The sequence below is a fragment of the Salmo trutta genome, chromosome 21 (assembly GCF_901001165.1).
Source record: "Salmo trutta chromosome 21, fSalTru1.1, whole genome shotgun sequence".
Lineage (NCBI taxonomy): Eukaryota > Metazoa > Chordata > Actinopteri > Salmoniformes > Salmonidae > Salmo > Salmo trutta.
The window spans coordinates 51,986,312-52,011,709 of NC_042977.1; the positions used below are offsets into that span (position 1 = coordinate 51,986,312).

The window sequence follows — 25,398 nt, forward strand, 5'->3', positions numbered from 1 at the left end:
TTTCAGAAGAAAGTCCTTTGTTTCTGGCCACTTTGAGCCTGTAATTGAACCCACAAATGCTGATGCTACAGATACTCAACTAGTCTAAAGGCCAGTTTTATTGCTTCTTTAATCAGGACAACAGTTTTCAGCTGTGCTAACATAATTGTAAAAGGGTTTTCTAATGATCAATTAGCCTTTTAAAATGATCAACTTGGATTAGCTAACACAACGTGCCATTGGAACACAGGAGTGATGGTTGCTGATAATGGGCCTCTGTACGCCTATGTAGATATTCCATTAAATGTAGATATTCCATTCCGTGTCCAGCTACAATAGTCATTTACAACATTAACAATGTCTACACTGTATTTCTGATCAATTTGATGTTATTTTAAATGGACCAAAATTGTGCTTTTCTTTCAAAAACAAGGACATTTCTAAGTGACCCTAAACTTTTGAACGGTAGTGTACGTTTAGAACTGTCACTTCAGTGTTAGTTTCCTTACATGTTGCATCATTACATTACATTGTTAGTTGACCTTTCTTCCCTCTGTCATGTTGGTTGTTCCTGAGGATCGCTAGCAATAGTGATAGATCATATTAAGCTCATGTATTACAAGTTCTGGCATAATTTGGGACCTGTAGCCTATTTGAATCAAGGGCGATTTTTAAAAAACATTTTAAAACACATTGCCTGAAATGATTGGGGGGGGGGGGGAATTGACCCGTTCTGAATGTTGGGGGGGGGGGGGGGGGGGACATGTCCCCCATCCTTCGTGGTGATTTAGCCTATGATGTGAATCATTATGGAAAGCAGACCACACATAGCAGTTTATACCTGGAGCCTGGAGCACGGTTCTAGACGACTGGACCGTTGTCATCCCAGTTCCACGACTAGTGATGATTATTAGGATAGTTTTACAGGACTACTGGTCAACCCCAATGTACACTTTTCTCCCCTTCCAATACTTCATGGATTGAACAACTGAATATGACAACTTTCAGGATGAATCAAACCACTATAGTTTTGATTCACCAATATATTTAGTGCGTAAAGGCTCTCCAAACCGGTTTTTACTTTCCTAACCCTAAATAATATACAAGATCAGAGCATTTTAAAATCTACCAATTGGTGCTGAAAAGGAAACAAATGTATGTATTTCCATGGCTTTCTGTCATTGACCCCTAATATTCTCCATATATTCCACCGAGTCTGTCGAGAACCTTCTAATTAAAGGTACACCGCATTTAAAGGGACGGCTTTAGGTAAATGTAAACCCTATCGGTAACAATATAAACTCATCTCCAAAGCAGCATCAATACCTTAGTAATACAGTGGTAGTAAGTTATGTAACCTGTTCTCAGGTCAGATCATTGTAATGTAGAAATGTTACTCTACATATAAAAGTGTAGCAGGAATCTGTAGTTTTATGTAGCAGGAATCTGTAGTTTTATGTAGCAGGGATCGGTAGTTTTATGTAGCAGGAATTTGTAGTTTTATGTAGCAGGAATCTGTAGTTTTATGTAGCAGGGATCTGTAGTTTTATGTAGCAGGGATCTGTAGTTATATGTAGCAGGAATCTGTAGTTTTATGTAGCAGGGATCTGTAGTTTTATGTAGCAGGGATCTGTAGTTTTATGTAGCAGGGATCTGTAGTTTTATGTAGCAGGGATCTGTAGTTTTATGTAGCAGGGATCTGTAGTTTTATGTAGCAGGAATCTGTGGCAGACCAAATTCATCCACCAGAACACCATCCTGGAAAAACAAGAAAATACTTGTTAAAAAAAACCCTAGATTCAATAACAATAACATATCAGTCAGTTTAAGCTAGAGAGGTGTTTGTCAGACCAGTAGACATCCCATCTGAGGTGAAAGGTAACAGAGCTAGAGAGGTGTTTGTCAGACCAGGAGACATCACATCTGAGGTGAAAGGTGACAGAGCTAGAGAGGTGTTTGTCAGACTATGAGGCATCCCGAAAATCGCTCCTCACAAAATCGTCTGTAGCGTACGAACGGTTTGGGCTACATACTAGTAGCCCCTCTATGGAAAGGTGGGACTCACAAGAACATGTTGCTTGTTTTGCTCTAGGACACCCACAAGCCCCACAAGACTAGTATGAAGGTAGCTGGGTACCAGTTAAAAAAATGAATTGAAGTACAGCGCATTTGGAAAGTATTCAGACCCCTTCACTTTTTCCACATTTTGCTATGTTACATGCTTATTCTAAAATTGATTAAAAAAAATGTTTCCTCAATCTACACACAATACCCCATAATGACAAAAAAAACAGAAATACCTTATTTACATAAGTATTCAGACCCTTTGCCATGAGACTTGAAATTGAGCTCAGGTTCATCCTGTTTCCATTGATCATCCTTGAGATGTTTCTACAACTTGATTGGAGTCCATCTGTGGTAAATTCAATTGATTGGACATGATTTGGAAAGGCACACACCAGTCTATATAAGGTCCCACAGTTGACAGTGCATGTCGGAACAAAAACCAAGCCATGAGGCCAAAGGAATTGTCCGTAGAACGCCGAGACAGGATTGTGTCGAGGCACAGGTCTGGGGAAGGGTACCAACAAACGTCTGCAGCATTGAAGGTCCCCAAGAACACAGTGGCCTCCATCATTCTTAAATGGAAGAAGTTTAGAACCACCAAGACTCTTCCTAGAGCTGGCCGCCCGGCCAAACCGAGCAATCGGGGGAGAAGGGCCTTGGACAGGGAGGTGACCAAGAACCTGATGGCCACTCTGACAGAGCTCCAGAGTTCCTCTCAATCAGGCCTTTACGGTAGAGTGGCCAGACAGAAGCCACTCCTCAGTAAAAAGTTTGCCAAAAGGCACCTAAAGGACTCTCAGACCATGAGAAACAAGATTCTCTGGTCTGATGAAACCAAGATGTAACTCTTTAGCCTGAATGCCAAGCGTCTGGAGGAAACCTGGCACCATCCCTACGGTGAAGTATGGTGGTGGCAGCATCATGCTGTGGGGATGTTTTTCAGTGGCAGGGACTGGGAGTCAGGAACGAAGGAAAGATGAACGGAGCAAAGTACACAGAGATCGTTGATGAAAATCTGCTCCAGAGTGCTCAGGACCTCAGACTGGGGCCAAGGTTCACCTTCCAACAGGACAATGACCTGCCAGAACAAGGACTTTAACCAGATCGAACATCTCTGGAGAGACCTGAGAATATCTGTGCAGCGACGCTCCCCATCTAACCTGACAGAGCTTGAGAGGATCTGCAGAGAAGAATGGGAGAAACTCCCCAAATACAGGTGTGCCAAGCTTGTAGCGTCATACCCAAGAAGACTCGAGGCTGTAATCGCTGCCAAAGGTGCTTCAACAAAGTACTGAGTGAAGGGTGTTATTTTTAATACATTTGCTAAAATGTCTAAAAAACTATTTTGCTTTGTCATTACGAGATAATGTTGATTCCATTTTAAAACAAGGCTGTAACGTAACAAAATGTGGAAAAAGTCAAGGGGTCTGAATACTTTCCAAATGCACCGTATCAGTTCACTACATGACCAAAAGTACGTGGACACCTGCTGATTGAACATCTCATTCCAAAATAATGGGCATTAATATGGAGTTGGTCCTTCCCCTTTGCTGCTATAACAGCCTCCTCTCTTCTGGGAAGGCTTTAATATGGAGTTGGTCCCCCCCTTTGCTGCTATAACAGCCTCCACTCTTCTGGGAAGTCATTAATATGGAGTTGGTCCCCCCTTTGCTGCTATAACAGCCTTCACTCTTCAGGGAAGGCATTAATATGGAGTTGCCCCCCCCTTTGCTGCTATAACAGCCTCCACTCTTCTGGGAAGTCATTAATATGGAGTTGGTCCCCCCTTTGCTGCTATAACAGCCTCCAGTCTTCTGGGAAGGCTTTCCACTAGATGTTGGAACATTGCTGCTATAACAGCCTCCACTCTTCTGGGAAGTCATTAATATGGAGTTGGTCCCCCCTTTGCTGCTATAACAGCCTCCTCTCTTCTGGGAAGGCTTTCCACTAGATGTTGGAACATTGCTGCTATAACAGCCTCCACTCTTCTGGGAAGGCTTTCCACTAGATGTTGGAACATTGCTGCTATAACAGCCTCCACTCTTCTGGGAAGGCTTTCCACTAGATGTTGGAACATTGCTGCTATAACAGCCTCCACTCTTCTGGGAAGGCTTTCCACTAGATGTTGGAACATAGCTGCTATAACAGCCTCCACTCTTCTGGGAAGGCTTTCCACTAGATGTTGGATCATTGCTGCGGAGACTTGATTCCATTCAGCCACAAGCATTAGTGAGGTCGGGCGCTGATGTTGGGCGATTGGGCCTGGCTCACAGTCGGTGTTCCAATTCATTCCAAAGGTGATCGATGGGTTGAGGTCAGGGCTCTGTGCAGGCGAGGGCTGTGTCTTACCTTGTTGGTTTTACTGTCGTTGGGTACGCCCTCTGGGATGGAGGGGGCAGAGGAAGCCTCATCCAGGTAGGAACTGTCATCATCCAGTAACAACTCATCCCCTAGGGCATCCAGCTCTGACAAAACACAACAACATCAACCAGCTGTAGACCCACACCCCTACCTGCTGTTAGACCCACCCCTACCTGCTGTTAGACCCACGCCCCTACCTGCTGTTAGACCCACACCCCTACCTGCTGTTAGACCCACACCCCTACCTGCTGTTAGACCCACACCCCTACCTGCTGTTAGACCCACACCCCTACCTGCTATTAGACCCACACCCCTACCTGCTGTTAGACCCACACCCCTACCTGCTGTTAGACCCACGCCCCTACCTGCTGTTAGACCCACACCCCTACCTGCTGTTAGACCCACCCCTACCTGCTGTTAGACCCACACCCCTACCTGCTGTTAGACCCACCCCTACCTGCTGTTAGACCCACACCCCTACCTGCTGTTAGACCCACACCCCTACCTGCTGTTAGACCCACACCCCTACCTGCTGTTAGACCCACACCCCTACCTGCTGTTAGACCCACACCCCTACCTGCTGTTAGACCCACACCCCTACCTGCTGTTAGACCCATACTCCTACCTGCTGTTAGACCCACACCCCTACCTGCTGTTAGACCCACACCCCTACCTGCTGTTAGACCCACACCCCTACCTGCTGTTCGACCCACACCCCTACCTGCTGTTAGACCCATACTCCTACCTGCTGTTAGACCCACACCCCTACCTGCTGTTAGACCCACACCCCTACCTGCTGTTAGACACCTCAACCTGCTGTTAGACCCACACCCCTACCTGCTGTTCGACCCACACCCCTACCTGCTGTTAGACCCATACTCCTACCTGCTGTTAGACCCACACCCCTACCTGCTGTTAGACCCACACCCCTACCTGCTGTTAGACCCACACCCCTACCTGCTGTTAGACCCACACCCCTACCTGCTGTTAGACCCACACCCCTACCTGCTGTTAGACACCTCAACCTGCTGTTAGACCCACACCCCTACCTGCTGATCGACCCACACCCCTACCTGCTGTTAGACCCACGCCCCTACCTGCTGTTAGACCCACGCCCCTACCTGCTGTTAGACCCACACCCCTACCTGCTGTTAGACCCACACCCCTACCTGCTGTTAGACCCACACCCCTACCTGCTGTTAGACCCACACCCCTACCTGCTGTTAGACCCACACCCCTACCTGCTGTTAGACCCACCCCTACCTGCTGTTAGACCCACACCCCTACCTGCTGTTAGACCCACACCCCTACCTGCTGTTAGACCCACACCCCTACCTGCTGTTAGACCCACACCCCTACCTGCTGTTAGACCCACACCCCTACCTGCTGTTAGACCCACACCCCTACCTGCTGTTAGACCCACCCCTACCTGCTGTTAGACATCCTACCTGCGTCCAGGTCGTCCTCGTCTATCTCAGGAGTTCCGTAGCTGCGACTCAGAGACTCCTGAACCTCGTTGGCATCCTCCATCATGTCCTCCAGCTGATCCTGTAGGTCCTACACCACATCATACATGATGAAGAAGCTACACAGCGTATACTGTGAGGGAACTGATATAAACACATGAAATGAGTTACTTCTATCTGATCGGTCTTCACGTCCTTGTAAGCCCTCTTCATCTCTTTAGCTCCAATCTTCATAGCCTCCACCTGGGAACCAACAATACAAAGGACAAGTAGTCAAGGACTGATCCTTTATATCTAATCAAACCCATTCCCTCTGCTTTGCATGCATGTTTCAGTTCTCTTCCGTGGGACAGAAGAGAACTGAACAGAGACAGATCGTGTAATCCTTATTGTAGTCTGAGGCCCTGTCTAGACATGACAGTTAAAGCAGTTTTTTGTATTCTGATCATAGAATTCTGATCATGGAATTACAAAACGTGTCATGCATCTACACCTACATTTAAAAGTGTCCACCGTGTGTCCGGATTCCCTTCTCCCGCGCTATATTCAAATGTATGCATTCTGCGAACGATGGAACAGGCTAAATATGATAACACAACAACAACTTCATGGCAGTAGCCAACTACTGTAGCTAACTAGCCAGCTAACCTCTGTAGTTAGCCAGCAAGCTAGCAAGCACAGCTAAAAGGATTTGCAAATGGCTTAGCATAACTGTAGCCAACCAAATATTTTCTTAGCTAGCTGGTTAACATTTAAGAGGCCAGCAGACACGTTCCATGCTAGGAATGTATTTCCTCGAACGTTATAATGAAAGGTGCCTCTCGCTCGCAAAACACACGTTTTCCGGAGACTTGAAGGCAGAATACTGATGACATCACCCACTGTATGCACTTTCGGTAACCTGATTGTGTGCAGAATTAAGATACATTTGCATGGTGTTGTTACAGTGTAGTTACAATGTAGTTACATGGTAGTAACAGTGTAGTTACATGGTAGTAAGAGTGTAGTAACATGGTAGTTATGTGTAGTGTCAGTGTAGTTACAGTGTAGTGTAGTTACAGTGCAGGTATAGTGTAATTACAGTGTAGTTAGTGTCATTACATTATAGTTAGTGTCATTACAGTGTAGTTAGTGTCATTACAGTGTAGTTAGTGTCATTACATTATAGTTAGTGTCATTACAGTGTAGTTACGGTGTAATGTAGTTATAGTGTAGTGTCGCTATGATGTAGTTAGTGTCTTTACAGTGTAGTGTAGTTACAGTGCAGGTATAGTGTCTTTACAGTGTAGTTACAGTGTAATGTAGTTATAGTGTAGTGTCACTATGATGTAGTTACGGTGTAGTTACAGTGTAGCCATAGTGTTGTGCAGTTATTGTGCAGTTAGTGTAGTTACACTGTAGTTTGGTTAAGGTGTAGTTATAGTGTAGTCACAGTGTAGTGTAGTTATAGTGTAGTCAGAGTGTAGTTTGGTCATAGTGTTGTTATGGTGTAGTTATAGTATAGTGTAGTTACAGTGTAGTGTAGTTATAGTGTAGTTACAGTGTAGTGTAGTTACGGTGTAGTTACAGTGTAGTGTAGTTATAGTGTAGTGTCACTATGATGTAGTTACGGTGTAGTTACAGTGTAGCCATAGTGTTGTGCAGTTATTGTGCAGTTAGTGTAGTTACACTGTAGTTTGGTTAAGGTGTAGTTATAGTGTAGTCACAGTGTAGTGTAGTTATAGTGTAGTCAGAGTGTAGTTTGGTCATAGTGTTGTTATGGTGTAGTTATAGTATAGTGTAGTTACAGTGTAGTGTAGTTATAGTGTAGTTACAGTGTAGTGTAGTTACGGTGTAGTTACAGTGTAGTGTAGTTATGGTGTAGTTAGTGTAGTTTGGTTAGTGTAGTTATAGTGAAGTTAGTGTAGAATAGTTATGGTGTACTTAGTGTGTAGTGTAGTTACGGTGTAGTGTAGTTATTGTGTAGTTATAGTGTAGTGTAGTATAGTGTAGTTACAGTGTAGTGTAGTTACAGTGTAGTGTAGTTATTGTGTAGTTACAGTGTAGTGCAGTTATGGTGTAGTTACAGTGTAGTGCAGTTATGGTGTAGTTACAGTGTAGTTTGGTTAGTGTAGTTATAGTGAAGTTACAGTGTAGTGAAGTTATGGTGTAGTTATAGTGTAGTTTGGTTAGTGTAGTTATAGTGAAGTTACAGTGTAGTGAAGTTATGGTGTAGTTATAGTGTAGTGTAGTTACGGTGTAGTGAAGTTATGGTGTAGTTATAGTGTAGTTTGGTTAGTGTAGTTATAGTGAAGTTACAGTGTAGTATAGTTATGGTGTAGTTAGTGTGTAGTGTAGTTACGGTGTAGTGTAGTTCCAGAGTAGTGTAGGTATGGTGTAGTGTAGTTATAGTGTAGTTCCAGAGTAGTGTAGGTATGGTGTAGTTATAGTGTAGTTACAGTGTAGTGTAGTTATTGTGTGGTTATAGTGTAGTGTAGGTATGGTGTAGTTAGTGTAGTTACAGTGTTGTTATAGTGTAGTGAAGTTATGGTGTAGTTATAGTGTAGTGTAGTGTTGGTGTAGTTATTGTGTGGTGTAGTTACAGGGTAGTGGAGTTATTGTGTGGTTATTATGTAATGTAGTTACAGTGTAGTTTGGTTGTAGTGTAGTTATAGCGTAGTTACGGCATAATTACCAGTGTAGTTTGTGACAGGTCTTACTGTAGTTTTAGTGTCCTACTGTAGTTGTAGTGTCCTACTGTAGTTGTAGTGTTCTACTGTAGTTTTAGTGTCCTACTGTAGTTGTAGTGTCCTTTAGTGACTGGATGGTGTAGTGGGGCTATACAGCAGATACAGTGTAGTTAGTGACAGGTCTTACTGTAGTTTTGGTATCCTTGAGGGACTGTATAGTGTAGTTGGCCTGTTCCATGTTGAAGGACTGCTGAGCCAGCTGGTCTCTCTGGCCCTCATACCTGGAATATAACATGGTCATTATTCATACCTGGAATATAACATGGTCGTTATTCATACCTGGAATATAACATGGCCATTATTCATACCTGGAATACAACATGGTCATTATTCATACCTGGAATACAACATGGTCATTATTCATACCTGGAATACAACATGGTCATTATTCATACCTGGAATACAACATGGTCATTATTCATACCTGGAATACAACATGGTCATTATTCATACCTGGAATACAACATGGTCATTATTCATACCTGGAATATAACATGGTCATTATTCATACCTGGAATATAACATGGTCGTTATTCATACCTGGAATATAACATGGTCATTATTCATACCTGGAATATAACACATAATTATTCATACCTGCAACATAATATACACTGAGTGTACAAAACACTAGGAACCCCCTTTTGTCCTCAGCCTCCATTCATCAGAACATGGACTCTACAAGGTTTTGAAAGCGTTCCACAGGGATGCTGGTCCATGTTGACTCCAATGCTTCCCACAGTTGTGTCAAGTTGGCTGGATGTCCTTTGGGTGGTGGACCATTATTGATACACACAAGAAACTGTTGAGTGTGAAAAACCCGGCAGCTCTGCAGTTCTTGACACAAACCGGTTCGCCTGGCACCTACAACCATACCCCGTTCAAAAGCACTTAAATATTTTGTCTTGTCCATTCTCCCTCTGAATGGCACACAATCCATGTTTCAATTGTCTCAAGGCTTAAAAACCCTTCTTTAACCCGTCTCCTCCCCTTCATCTGAACCAGGGTTTGCCAACTATGTTTGGCCTCGGGCCAAAGTTTGTCTGAGCTAATAGTCGGCGGGCCAGAACAATATTAGCACAATTAATTGGCTTACACTACAAATGGAACAACATGTTTAACACATCTGATTAGTACATAATGCATTTAGTGACAATAACAATCAATTTTGATCTGATTACACTATAACCAATGTCTCTATTCAATTATATTGTATATTTCTCTGTGCGTTGATTGGTGGGGAAAAACAGTTCTACGTAGCCTACTGTAGTTTCTATTTCTCTGTGCGTTGATTGGTGGGGAAAAACAGTTCTACGTAGCCTACTGTAGTTTCTATTTCTCTGTGCGCTGATTGGTGGGGGAAACAGTTCTACGTAGCCTACTGTAGTTTCTATTTCTCTGTGCGCTGATTGGTGGGGGAAACAGTTCTATGTAGTCCACTGTAGTTTCTATTTCTCTGTGCGCTGATTGGTGGGGGAAACAGTTCTACGTAGTCTACTGTAGTTTCTATTTCTCTGTGCACTGATTGGTGGGGGAAACAGATCTACGTAGCCTACTGTAGTTTCTATTTCTCTGTGCGCTGATTGGTGGGGGAAACAGTTCTATGTAGTCTACTGTAGTTTCTATTTCTCTGTGCGCTGATTGGTGGGGGAAACAGTTCTATGTAGTCTACTGAGGGTTACACTAATCTTTTTACATTTAAGTCATTTAGCAGACGCTCTTATCCAGAGCGACTTACAAATTGGTGCATTCACCTTAAGATATCCAGTGGAACAACCACTTTACAATAGTACATCTAAATCTTTTAGGGGGGGTTAGAAGGATTACTTTGTCCTATCCCAGGTATTCCTTAAAGAGGTGGGGTTTCAGGTGTCTCCGGAAGGTGGTGATTGACTCCGCTGTCCTGGCGTCGTGAGGGAGCTTGTTCCACCATTGGGGTGCCAGAGCAGCGAACAGTTTTGACTGGGCTGAGCGGGAACTGTGCTTCCTCAGAGGTAGGGAGGCGAGCAGGCCAGAGGTGGATGAACGCAGTGCCCTTGTTTGGGTGTAGGGCCTGATCAGAGCCTGAAGGTACAGAGGTGCCGTTCCCCTCACAGCTCCGTAGGCAAGCACCATGGACTCAACATTCCTTCAGAATAATTAACTTGATAGTAACAGATAATATCGCTCTCAAAAAGTATCAAAAGAAAGGTGGATAATGAAAATGGATGTTTCAGGGAAGAATGTAGAGAGATGCGTTCATCTTACCATATTTTCCCAATGACAAGCCAGAGTGTCTTATTTGAAAATAAAATGTAGCATTTTTTATTTTTTTTAAGGGGTAGATCAACTTTAATATTGTTGATAGATTGTAGCTTCCATTAATGTAATTGTCTGCATCACTTCCAATCCCCCATATATATTTTTTGCATATATCTCTGCAAAAAATATAAATACATACATATACACATACATATTTTTATTTATTTTTTATTTATTTGACCTTTTTTTAACTAGGCAAGTCAGTTAAGAACAAATTCTTATTTACAATGACGGCCTACCGGGGAACAGTGGGTTAACTGCCTTGTTCAGGGGCAAAACAACAGATTTTTACCTTGTCAGCTCGGGGATTCCAACTTCAACTGGCCCAACACTCTAACCACTAGGCTACCTGCCGCCCCTGTATATCCCCAAAGCCAACACCTCGTTTGGCCGCCTTTCCTTCCAGTTCTCTGCTGCCAATGACTGGAACGAATTGCAAAAATCGCTGAAGTTGGAGACATATCTCCCTCACTAACTTTAAGCATCAGCTGTCAGAGCAGCTTACCGATCATTGCAGCTGTACATAGTCCATCTGTAAATAGCCCAACAAATCTACCTACCTCATCCTCATATTGTTTTTATTTAGTTTTTTGCACACCAGTATTTCTACTTGCACATCATCATCTGCTCATCTATAACTCCAGTGTTGATTTGCTGTATTGTAATTACTTCGCTACTATGGCCTATTTATTGCCGTACCTCCTCATGCCATTTGCACACACTGTATATAGACTTCTTTTCTATTGTATTATTGACTGTATGTTTGTTTATTCCATGTGTAACTCTGTGTTGTTGTTTGTGTCGCACTGCTTTGCTTTATCTTGGCCAGGTCACATTTGTAAATGAGAACTTGTTCTCAACTGGCCGACCTGGTTAAATAAAGGACTTGTTCTCAACTAGCCTACCTGGTTAAATAAAGGACTTGTTCTCAACTAGCCTACCTGGTTAAATAAAGGACTTGTTCTCAACTGGCCTACCTGGTTAAATAAAGGACTTGTTCTCAACTGGCCACCTGGTTAAATAAAAAAAATACACATATTATTTATTTTTTTATACATTTCCTTCATTACCCTCCAACCCTACCATCCCTCCCCCAACTGGAGTAAACTTGTGAACAACAACACTTAGGCCTGTACTTCCATCTTATACATACTATATACATTTTATGGACACAGTCTATTTTACAATAGTTTTATTTTAACTCTTGTCCTTCCTCTAGTCTCAACCTAGGACTCTACAATTAACTGATTGTTTATGTAGGACGCTACATTTAAAGGATTGTTTTATGTAGGACTCTACAATTAACTGATTGTTTATGTAGGACTCTACATTCAACTGATTGTTTATGTAGGACTCTACATTTAACTGATTGTTTTATGTAGGACTCTACATTTAAATGATTGTTTATGTAGGACTCTACAATTAACTGATTGTTTATGTAGGACTCTACATTTAACTGATTGTTTATGTAGGACTCTACATTTAACTGATTGTTTTATGTAGGACTCTACATTTAAATGATTGTTTATGTAGGACTCTACATTTAACTGATTGTTTATGTAGGACTCTACATTTAACTGATTGTTTATGTAGGACTCTACATTTAACTGATTGTTTATGTAGGATGCTACATTTAAATGATTGTTTTATGTAGGACTCTACATTTAACTGATTGTTTATGTAGGACTCTACATTTAACTGATTGTTTATGTAGGACTCTACATTTAACTGATTGTTTATGTAGGACTCTACATTTAACTGATTGTTTATGTAGGACTCTACATTTAACTGATTGTTTATGTAGGATGCTACATTTAAAGGATTGTTTTATGTAGGACTCTACATTTAAATGATTGTTTATGTAGGACTCTACATTTAAATGACAGCCTTAGTTCAATTATTTTTATATAGGCCTAGGCTCAGGAAGAATTAGACTCCAATTAAGCCCTCTTGATGTTTGTAAAGTCAAATTAAAATGAAGGTTATTGTAGAAATGAATTATTCAGCTGGTGTAGGTTTTCTCCATCTGTTGCTGGGCAACACTTGCATAACAAGTTAGCTTGATGTTTCAACACCAGGCGCTGTTCACCTATTGGCTGCAGCTTCATGTTTCAGCACCAGGCGCTGTTCACCTATTGGCTGCAGCTTGATGTTTCAGCACCAGGCGCTGTTCACCTATTGGCTGCAGCTTGATGTTTCAGCACCAGGCGCTGTTCACCTATTGGCTGCAGCTTGATGTTTCAGCACCAGGCGCTGTTCACCTATTGGCTGCAGCTTGATGTTTCAGCACCAGGCGCTGTTCACCTATTGGCTGCAGCTTGATGTTTCAGCACCAGGTGCTGTTCACCTATTGGCTGCAGCTTGATGTTTCAGCACCACAGAATGGTCCGCGGCCTGCTTTATTAGTTGACTGTCTCCTGCATTCTCTCTCCTCATGAATGAAATTAAAATGTAAGTTTTGCATTATTTAGGTGGGTTAACTTCCTTCTTGGGACTTTTTGCATCTCGGGTCTGAGATTTAAAAAAATTTAAAATCTTTTTTAAATTAAAAGAATGTTCATAATTCATTTTTGGGGATTTGGGGTGACAAATAATATTGTTGGAGGGACAGATTTGTCCCACAGGCCACCAGTTGGGGAACCCTGATCTACACTGATCGAAGTGGATTTAACAAGTGACATCAATAAGGAATCATAGCTTTCACCTGGATGCACCTGGTCAGTCTATGTCTAATGTTTTGTCCACTCAGTGTAGAATACAATATATCACATATCTTCAATATAAAATATCATTATTCATACCTGGAATACAATATGGTCATTTGTTCCAAGCTGACAATTTGACTCATTTACTGAGTGTTTGTTTCTAAACAACAGTGGTATCTTGCTTATACAGTAGTACTGAAATGAACATCATCTTACTGTCTCTTCTGCTTCAGAACCCTCATAGCTTTCTGCTTCACCATGTTCTGGAGTGGAAGAGGAGATAGGAGAGAAGAAGACTTTATTAGTCCATCAGCTTTCCCCTCCCAAGAACACTGACAGACAGGCAGGAAGACTGGCAGACTGACAGACAGACAGGAAGACAGGCAGGAAGACAGGCAGGAAGACAGGCAGGCAAGACAGGCAGGAAGACAGGCAGGCAAGACAGACTAACAACCAGAGACAGACAGGCAGGCAGATAGGCAAGACAGACTGACAGACGAGACAGACAGTAGGACAGAGACAGACTGACAGGCAGGCAAGACAGACTGACTGACAGGCAGGCAAGACAGATGGACTGACAGGCAGGCAAGACAGACGGACTGACAGGCAGGCAAGACGGACTGACTGACAGGCAGGCAAGACGGACTGACAGGCAAGACAGACTGACAGGCAGGCAGGCAAGACAGACTGACAGGCAGGCAGGCAAGACAGACTGACAGGCAGGCAGGCAAGACAGACTGACAGGCAGGCAGGCAGGCAAGACAGACTGACAGGCAGGCAGGCAGGCAAGACAGACTGACAGGCAGGCAGGCAAGACAGACTGACAGGCAGGCAGGCAAGACAGACTGACAGGCAGGCAGGCAAGACAGATTGACAGGCAGGCAGGCAAGACAGACAAGACTGACAGGCAGGCAAGACAGACTGACAGGCAGACAAGACAGACTGACAGGCAGGCAAGACAGACTAACAGGCAGGCAAGACAGACTGACAGGCAGGCAAGACAGACGGACAGGCAGGCAAGACAGACTGACCGACATACTGACACATAGACTTGCAGGCATCAGAGGTTAGTGTAAGCGGTCAGTCAAGGGCAGCGTTTCCGAAACTCGGTCTTCAGGACCCCAAGGGGAGCACGTTTTGGTTTTAATGATGACTAGTTGATAATCTGAATCAGCTGTGTAGTGTTGGGGGAAAATAAAACCGTGCTCCCCTTGGGGTCCCGGGGACCGAGTTTGGGAAACGCTGCTCTAGGGTGAAATCATTTGCATTAAACCACTTTTTGACAGCGAAGGAGATGTGTCACGCTGCACGAGGTAAATGGTGGTCACACCAGATACTGACTGGTTTTCTGATCCCCGCCCCCACCTTATTTAAGGTATCTGCGAGTAGGGCTCTTCCTGTTTTAAAAAAATCTTGGTCGACAGAGTTTTGTTGTTTCGACCAATCTATTAGTCAACATTTTTAAACGTGCATTTTTCCATATATAGACACATGAAATCAACTATATGTAGGCTACTGAGCTTGTCTGATGCTTTAAGCGATTAAAAATGAAGACACACAAATTACTAAAGAGGGAGCCAGAGATCAATATAGCTGCTGTTGCTGGCCTTGGCAGATTCTGCCATTATGTTCCTGAAGTTGCCAGAACAGGCTACACCAGCGGTCTACAACCTCCATTTGGAGTGCCAAGTTAACCTACCATTTCTACTGATCTGCTTGCCAGTAATGGTTTTCATATGCACATTTTCATGGAACAGTTCTATTTCATCTCAAAATCAATGTCATGTGGTTAATCAAAATTCTATCTAAATTAAAATGATACAAATCTGTCAATATCTATAGCCGACATAAAGACAACAAATACAAACTTTGTAGTCTGCTGGTAGAAAACATTCTGATAAAAACAATATCCGAAAATCACATTGTTTACACATGGCCTGTCTGCAACCAACTTGAAACATTGTATCAACTATTAACTTGGTCCAGCCTGAAGCTTGCTAGCAAACTTGCAAGATTGTATAAAATATTCTGGTCCCTCAGAGTTTCCCACACCAGTGAGCTCCAGACTGACAGACACGGCTGTAGGCTATTTGAGCAAGGGATAAGAAGTAATCAGGAAGGTCTATTTTATGATATTTTTCCCCCTTTCATGCCGAGTGGTTATGGAAAGGGAGAGAGAGCTGGAAAGATTTTTCAAATTGGCTACGTTGAAGAACTATTGTCATTCTCAATGGATGTAAAAACAGACTTTGGTTTGGTGGTGCTTTAAGCCAATCAGAAATACTGTCGGATCGCCAAATAGGCACATTTATATGCCTACATTTAGGAGCAGGCCAGGTAGCCTAAAGACCTAAAGGCAGGTAGCCTAAAGGCCCATTCTATGCCTAATCAGGTGCGCGTCCATTCTATGCCTAATCAGGTGCGCGTCCATTCTATGCCTAATCAGGTGCGTGTCCATTCTATGCCTAATCAGGTGCGTGTCCATTCTATGCCTAATCAGGTGCGCGTCCATTCTATGCCTAATCAGGTGCGTGTCCATTCTATGCCTAATCAGGTGCGTGTCCATTCTATGCCTAATCAGGTGCGCGTCCATTCTATGCCTAATCAGGTGCGTGTCCATTCTATGCCTAATCAGGTGCGTGTCCATTCTATGCCTAATCAGGTGCGTGTCCATTCTATGCCTAATCAGGTGCGCGTCCATTCTATGCCTAATCAGGTACGTGTCCATTCTATGCCTAATCAGGTGCGTGTCCATTCTATGCCTAATCAGGTGCGCGTCCATTCTATGCCTAATCAGGTGCGTGTCCTTAAGATTGACAGGAGCGCTCCAAACAAAAGACAATTAATAAATTGACATCTCGTAAATGAAATAAACCCCCCAAAAAATTCTCACAAGTTAGGCCCTGCAAGTGCGCCCCGCAAACAACTTTTTTTTTTACATTTACATTTTAGTCATTTAGCAGACGCTCTTATCCAGAGCGACTTACAGTAGTGAATGCATACATTTCATACCTTTTTTTCTCCGTACTGGTCCCCCGTGGGAACCGAACCCACAACCCTGGCGTTGCAAACACCATGCTCTATCAACTGAGCCACAGGGGACTGTGGCTTTTTAATATATTTTCCACTGCTCGACTAGAAAATATCTTGGGTCGACCAACAGCCTATTGACCAAACAATCACCCAGTCAACTAAATGAGGTCAGCCCTATCTGTGACCAACAGATGCAGATCTGTATTCCTCGTCGTGAAATTAATAGATTAGGTCCTAATTCATTTATTTCAGTTGACTGATTTCATTATATGAACTGTAACTCTAGTAAAATGTTTGAAGTTTTTGCATGTTGCGTTTAGATAAGTGTAGATAATAAAATAGACTTTTCCATTTAAGTTGACATGCGACGGCGGGTGGGACGGCAGCCATTTTATTGTAGTAATTAGAAGTAAAAATGTCAATAAAATGTCAATGGTGTACCATCTAAACGTAGTGTTCTGAAGAGATAGAAACATAACTCATAGAATGGACCTATGGTTGAAATGACACCCATTCTGTATTCAAGAGCATGTTGTGTGTGAACCGATGACAGGCACAACACAACCTCAGATGATGTGAAATAGGGTCTAAGCTACAACATGCAGATATGAAAAAGAGTTTACACTTTCTTAGATAATTTATGTTAAATGTCATAATTTTTTTTATTACAAATCATCAGTTTATTTTTCCCAGTGATGTAGAAATGGATGTCTCGGGGTATGGTGGGGTATGCAAAATGGGTAAACTTTGAGGACCCTTTATCTCCTGAATGTTTTGGCATTCAGGTCCCAAAAGTCACTTTCTGACCATTTCTTCCATGGGCAAACATGGATGGAAAGTTGTGTTTAAATCAAAAGGGATGCTGTCAAAAAAAGTGATTGATTTCAGATGGATTTTCCCTCTAACCTTAGAGGGTCCGTCTCTCATCTTCTTCATTTGGTCTTTATACTTCATCAGTTCAGCGTCCAGACGGGAGATCTTCTGATCCATCGACTCCGCCCTGGCATCCACCTACATCACACAGCTCTCAGTTAATCACAGATGTATCAATAAATACTATCTAAAGACACAGATACCACAGTCCTTCCTTTAAATGACATGTTTGGACTAAACTGAAGGAAAATGCAGCCCCTTGGGACAGTCCCCAGACAGGCCTACAGCTAGGAGAGACATGAGACCTGGACAGACAACAGGAGAAACCAATTACAATACTGTAATAGCCTGAAGCAGCAAGACACCAAATTACAGGATTACCACGTTGGGAAAGAAGGCAGTTTATTAGCTGTTTGACCCGAGATGGAAAATGACCCTAACTAGCTGCAGTGACATGATCCATCCAGGGAAATGGCTCTACAGTTGAACCGTAATGTGATTAGATGTTGGTGAGTTCTGTTGTTTTGATTTCTACAGATGAACAACCCTATCACTAACCCTAACCCCCCCTAATCCTAACCCGCTAGGTAACGTTAGCTGGCTAACTTTAGCCGACTGGTTGTCATCATAACTAGCTGAAAAACAAACACACCACCAGATAAAACTTACATTTCCTATGCAGTCCGATAGATTAGGAGGAGGTGCTTTGGGTTTTCCCCGACCAAATATTCGGTTCATTTTGACAATATATAACTCCCAGAAGCCGTATAACCTGTCATAAAACACAATGCATCAAATATATATGTAAACCACCGCTGAACACACCCGGAAGCTGCGGTACCCACACGAAGTGATGCTATTGGTAATGACGGTGGACAATGACGTTTGAGCAAAGGTCGCCCTCGTGTGGTGAGAACAGGTGCTGCACATGCAGGGCAGATTTCTATCTGTTAATATATTATTATATGTTATTATTATATGTGTCTGTTATTACTCTGGCCTGGCCTGGAGGGGGTGACCGACCAAGTTATAAACCATCAATGAAAACAGTGATTATGCATGAGAAAAAATATGATCTTTATAATAAAGCATTGCATGCATATCATCGCATTGCATTTGCGTAGTGGCATTGATCAGTAAAGTAGAGGCACTTACAGAAGTTTCACACATGGGGCAGATTTTTTTGTCGCCTAGGTTCCTGGGTAAATGTTGACCTTTTATTAACGCATTTTAATGCAATTTAATTATGCGTCATTTTACATGACTGCAGACTTTGGCATAATATTTTATTTTTTTATACCACACAAATGATCAAAATCACAGGCTACTTTGACACTGAGAAACGGAGAATCTGATATCAATAAAAACAACCTTGTGTTTAATCCATCAATAGCCTTGGCCTAGGTGTGTGGAGACAGACACATTGTAAGCTACAATATGACAAGGAAATTATAGTCCTAAAAATTGCTTTAAAGTTTCACTGACTCACCCAATGATTGCAGCTCACTTGCAGGTGATGGCTAATGCATCCTGGCAAAAGCCTGTACAGTATCTCTCTTGTTTTACTTTGTACAACAATATTTGGAAGTTGATGTAATATATTGGTAGCCTACAGTCTTTTCGGCAGGAGCCATTTCTTAACAAACCTGTGGTTTCCCCTGATTGTATTTGAAATATTGCGAAAGGCCTGTTTTGTCTGCATGCTGTTTGTTCACTGACAGATTTGCCATTCCTGACCGTAGGCTATGCCTTGTTATTGGGCTACACACAATCCACAGCTAGGCTATTTAAAAAAAAGAAAAGCTATTGATCCTCTGTGGCTAAATTATGGTCCTTCTCATGGTGTAGTAGGCTATTTTGAATTATTTCATTTGTTTCCGAACAGTAATTCTATAACTTTGGCAAAAGGAGAGATGAGAGTTGCAGGCATGTCACCTTGTTTTCATTGGGCACTGGGATGACGGTGGTCTCCTTGAAGCAGGTGGGGACTACAGCCTGGGGCAGCCTGGGACAGCCTGGGACAGCCTGGGACAGCCTGGGAGAGGGACAGCAGCTGGTCATCCGGAGCCCCCGGAAAAGCTCAGAGACATGGCAGTGTGGTGCCAGGACAACAACCTCTCCCTTTGTCAGCAAGACAAAGGAGCTAATCATGCACTACAGGAATGGCAAACGCCCCATTCACATCAACAGGGCTGTAGTGGAGCGGGTCGTGAGCTTCAAGTTCCTTATCGTCATGATCACTAAGGAAATAACAAGGTCCACACACATTAACACATTTATGAAGAGAGCACGGCAGCGCTTCTTTCCCTCAGGAGACTGAAAAGATTTGGGCTTCAGATTCTCAAAAAGCTCTACAGCTGCACCATTGAGAGCATGTTGACTGGCTGTATCACCGCCTGGTATGGCAACTGCAAGGTACCCGACCTCAAGGCGCTACAGAGGGTGGGTACGGACCAGTATGTCAGTATGCCATCCAGGACCTCTCTACCAGCAGTGTCAGAGGAAAGCCCAAAAAAACTGTCAAAGACTCCAGCCACCCAAGACATGGACTGATCTCCCTACTACTGTTCTTTCTCCTAATGCACAGCAAGTGGTACCGATGCACCAAGTCTGGAACCAACAGGACCCTGAACAGCTTCTACCTTCAAGCTAAACAAGACTGTTCTTTCTCCTAATGCACAGCAAGTGGTACCGATGCACCAAGTCTGGAACCAACAGGACCCTGAGAACAGCTTCTACCTCCAAGCCATCAGACTGCAAAATATTTAGTTAATCCATAGCTACCCGGACTATCTGCATTGACCCTTTTTTGCACTTGACTCTATTCACACACTGGACTCTACCCACACGCTGGACTCTACCCACACGCTGGACTCTACCCACACGCTGGACTCTACCCACACGCTGGACTCTACCCACACGCTGGACTCTACCCACACGCTGGACTCTACCCACACGCTGGACTCTACCCACACGCTGGACTCTACCCACACGCTGGACTCTACCCACACGCTGGACTCTACCCACACGCTGGACTCTACCCACACGCTGGACTCTACCCACACACTGGACTCTACCCACACACTGGACTCTATCCACACACTGGACTCTACCCACACACTGGACTCTACGAACACACTGGACTCTACGAACACACTGGACTCTAGCCCAACACTGGACACTACCCACACACTGGACACTACCCCCACACTGGACTCTACCCCCACACTGGACTCTATCCACACACTGGACTCTATCCACACACTGGACTCTACTCCCCACACTGGACTCTACCCCCACACTGGACTCTACCCCCACACTGGACTCTACCCCCACACTGGACTCTATCCCCACACTGGACTCTACCGACACACTGGACTCTACCCCCACACTGGACTCTACCCCCACACTGGACTCTACCCCCACACTGGACTCTACCCACACACTGGACTCTATCCACACACTGGACTCTACCCCCACACTGGACTCTAACCACACACTGGACTCTATCCACACACTGGACTCTATTCACACACTTTACTCTACCCCCACACTGGACTCTATCCACACACTGGACTCTATCCACACACTGGACTCTATCCACACACTGGACTCTATCCACACACTGGACTCTACCCCCACACTGGACTCTACCCCCACACTGGACTCTACCCCCACACTGGACTCTACCCACACACTGGACTCTACCCACACACTGGACTCTACCCACACACTGGACTCTACTCCACACACTGGACTCTACCCCCACACTGGACTCTACCCACACACTGGACTCTACCCACACACTGGACTCTACCCACACACTGGACTCTACCCACACACTGGACTCTACCCACACACTGGACTCTATCCACACACTGGACTCTATCCACACACTGGACTCTATTCACACACTGGACTCTACCCACACACTGGACTCTACCCACACACTGGACTCTACCCCCACACTGGACTCTATCCAAACACTGGACTCTATTCACACACTGGACTCTACCCCCACACTGGACTCTACCCACACACTGGACTCTACCCACACACTGGACTCTACCCACACACTGGACTCTACCCACACACTGGACTCTATCCACACACTGGACTCTATCCACACACTGGACTCTATCCACACACTGGACTCTATCCACACACTGGACTCTACCCCCACACTGGACTCTACCCCCACACTGGACTCTACCCCCACACTGGACTCTACCCACACACTGGACTCTACCCACACACTGGACTCTACCCACACACTGGACTCTACTCCACACACTGGACTCTACCCCCACACTGGACTCTACCCACACACTGGACTCTACCCACACACTGGACTCTACCCACACACTGGACTCTACCCACACACTGGACTCTATCCACACACTGGACTCTATCCACACACTGGACTCTACCCCCACACTGGACTCTATTCACACACTGGACTCTACCCACACACTGGACTCTACCCACACACTGGACTCTACCCACACACTGGACTCTATCCACACACTGGACTCTACCCACACACTGGACTCTACCCACACACTGGACTCTACCCACACACTGGACTCTATCCACACACTGGACTCTACCCACACACTGGACTCTACCCATACACACTGGACTCTATTCACACACTGGACTCTATCCCCACTGTAGTGGCTTCCTTTCCTCTTTACCATAGCCACTGCCCAAGCCTGAAGCGGGGTTGTTTGGTACGCATACAGTCCACACTCAAGGTTTCCAAAAAGCCAAACATTCAATGTGATCCAGGGATATGGTGCAACAAAAATGTTTATTCTTCTTATATCTAACAGGAAAATGAATATCCAATCAACTTAAAACATAGGTTACTTGATATGGAAAATACACAATATGACCTGTCTGTATATCTGTATGTCTGTATGGTCAAAAAACTATACCGCTCCCGCGTCTAGCAAGGACTCCCCCCCCCAAAGGCCCAACTTCCTGCTTTTATCCTAACACACTTACTGCAGTACAATGAATGGGCAAGAGGGGGGGGACAAAACTAAGTTACACTAACAAGAAATGAATACATCTCAATCAGGTAAATATAAATCATAAAGGTACGTACCTAATATTTCATCGTATACATTCATATTTACACAAATATACATGGAGCTCTGAATGTTCTGTCTTTTATACAAATATGTCCAAATCGGCTCTAACACCCACACTGGACTCTATCCACACACTGGAATCTATTCACACACTAGACTCTATCCACACACTGGACTCTATCCACACACTGGACTCTATCCACACACTGGACTCTACCCACACACTGGACTCTATTCACACACTGGACTCTATCCACACACTGGACTCTATTCACACACTGGACTCTATCCACACACTGGACTCTATTCACACACTGGACTCTACCCCCACACTGGACTCTATCCACACACTGGACTCTATTCACACACTGGACTCTACCCACACACTGGACTCTACCCACACACTGGACTCTACCCACACACTGGACTCTACCCACACACTGGACTCTATCCACACACTGGACCCTCTTCCCACACTGGACTCTATTCACACACTGGACTCTATCCACACACTGGACTCTATTCACACACTGGACTCTACCCCCACACTGGACTCTATCCACACACTGGACTCTATTCACACACTGGACTCTACCCACACACTGGACTCTACCCACACACTGGACTCTACCCACACACTGGACTCTATCTACACACTGGACTCTATTCCCACACTGGACTCTATCCACACACTGGACTCTACCCCCACACTGGACTCTACCCACACACTGGACTCTACCCACACACTGGACTCTATTCACACACTGGACTCTACCCCCACACTGGACTCTACCCACACACTGGACTCTACCCACACACTGGACTCTACCCACACACTGGACTCTACCCCGAAACTGGACTCTACCCACACACTGGACTCTACCCACACACTGGACTCTACTCCACACACTGAACTCTACCCACACACTGGACACTACTCACACAATGGACTTGATTCACACACTGGACTCTACCCACACACTGGACTCTACCCACACACTGGACTCTATTCACACACTGGACTCTACCCCCACACTGGACTCTATTCACACACTGGACTCTACCCACACACTGGACTCTACCCACACACTGGACTCTACCCACACACTGGACTCTACCCACACACTGGACTCTATCCACACACTGGACTCTACCCACACACTGGACTCTACCCACACACTGGACTCTATCCACACACTGGACTCTACCCACACACTGGACTCTACCCATACACACTGGACTCTATTCACACACTGGACTCTATCCCCACTGTAGTGGCTTCCTTTCCTCTTTACCATAGCCACTGCCCAAGCCTGAAGCGGGGTTGTTTGGTACGCATACAGTCCACACTCAAGGTTTCCAAAAAGCCAAACATTCAATGTGATCCAGGGATATGGTGCAACAAAAATGTTTATTCTTCTTATATCTAACAGGAAAATGAATATCCAATCAACTTAAAACATAGGTTACTTGATATGGAAAATACACAATATGACTTGTCTGTATATCTGTATGTCTGTATGGTCAAAAAACTATACCGCTCCCGCGTCTAGCAAGGACTCCCCCCCCAAAGGCCCAACTTCCTGCTTTTATCCTAACACACTTACTGCAGTACAATGAATGGGCAAGAGGGGGGGGACAAAACTAAGTTACACTAACAAGAAATGAATACATCTCAATCAGGTAAATATAAATCATAAAGGTACGTACCTAATATTTCATCGTATACATTCATATTTACACAAATATACATGGAGCTCTGAATGTTCTGTCTTTTATACAAATATGTCCAAATCGGCTCTAACACCCACACTGGACTCTATCCACACACTGGAATCTATTCACACACTAGACTCTATCCACACACTGGACTCTATCCACACACTGGACTCTATCCACACACTGGACTCTACCCACACACTGGACTCTATTCACACACTGGACTCTATCCACACACTGGACTCTATTCACACACTGGACTCTATCCACACACTGGACTCTATTCACACACTGGACTCTACCCCCACACTGGACTCTATCCACACACTGGACTCTATTCACACACTGGACTCTACCCACACACTGGACTCTACCCACACACTGGACTCTACCCACACACTGGACTCTATCCACACACTGGACTCTACCCACACACTGGACTCTATCCACACACTGGACTCTACCCACACACTGGACTCTATTCACACACTGGACTCTATCCACACACTGGACTCTATTCACACACTGGACTCTATCCACACACTGGACTCTATTCACACACTGGACTCTACCCCCACACTGGACTCTATCCACACACTGGACTCTATTCACACACTGGACTCTACCCACACACTGGACTCTACCCACACACTGGACTCTACCCACACACTGGACTCTACCCACACACTGGACTCTATTCACACACTGGACTCTACCCACACACTGGACTCTACCCACACACTGGACTCTACCCACACACTGGACTCTATCTACACACTGGACTCTATTCCCACACTGGACTCTATCCACACACTGGACTCTACCCCCACACTGGACTCTACCCACACACTGGACTCTACCCACACACTGGACTCTATTCACACACTGGACTCTACCCCCACACTGGACTCTACCCACACACTGGACTCTACCCACACACTGGACTCTACCCACACACTGGACTCTACCCCAAAACTGGACTCTACCCACACACTGGACTCTACCCACACACTGGACACTACTCACACAATGGACTCGATTCACACACTGGACTCTACCCACACAC

The 25,398-nt window shown here is 44.4% G+C and overlaps 1 protein-coding gene across 2 annotated transcripts; it reads right to left on the bottom strand.

The window, feature by feature from the left end:
- Positions 1-1,392: 1,392 nt before the first annotated feature.
- Positions 1,393-18,384, bottom strand: LOC115157690 (charged multivesicular body protein 5). Of its 2 annotated transcripts, XM_029706137.1 has the most exons (9): positions 18,184-18,384; positions 17,548-17,652; positions 13,825-13,871; positions 8,730-8,823; positions 6,045-6,116; positions 5,856-5,964; positions 4,396-4,511; positions 1,691-1,737; positions 1,393-1,644 (listed from the first exon to the last, which is right to left on the bottom strand). In XM_029706137.1, exons 1-9 carry the CDS (start codon positions 18,250-18,252, stop codon positions 1,641-1,643), a joined length of 663 nt encoding a protein of 220 aa, XP_029561997.1. In that variant the 5' UTR covers positions 18,253-18,384; the 3' UTR covers positions 1,393-1,640. The 2 variants fall into 2 exon arrangements, with proteins under 2 accessions (XP_029561997.1, XP_029561996.1); XM_029706136.1 differs by having other exon boundaries at positions 1,393-1,737.
- Positions 18,385-25,398: the final 7,014 nt, after the last annotated feature.

Coding starts and splice junctions, on each gene's coding strand:
- LOC115157690 (XM_029706137.1), bottom strand. CDS start 18,252: ATGAACCGAATATTTGGTCGGGGAAAACCCAAAGCACCTCCTCCTAAT. Junction 17,653..18,183: donor TATCGGACTGCATAGGAAAT/GTAAGTTTTATC, acceptor TGTGTGATGTAG/GTGGATGCCAGGGCGGAGTC. Junction 8,824..13,824: donor GTTCTGAAGCAGAAGAGACA/GTAAGATGATGT, acceptor GTTATATTCCAG/GTATGAGGGCCAGAGAGACC.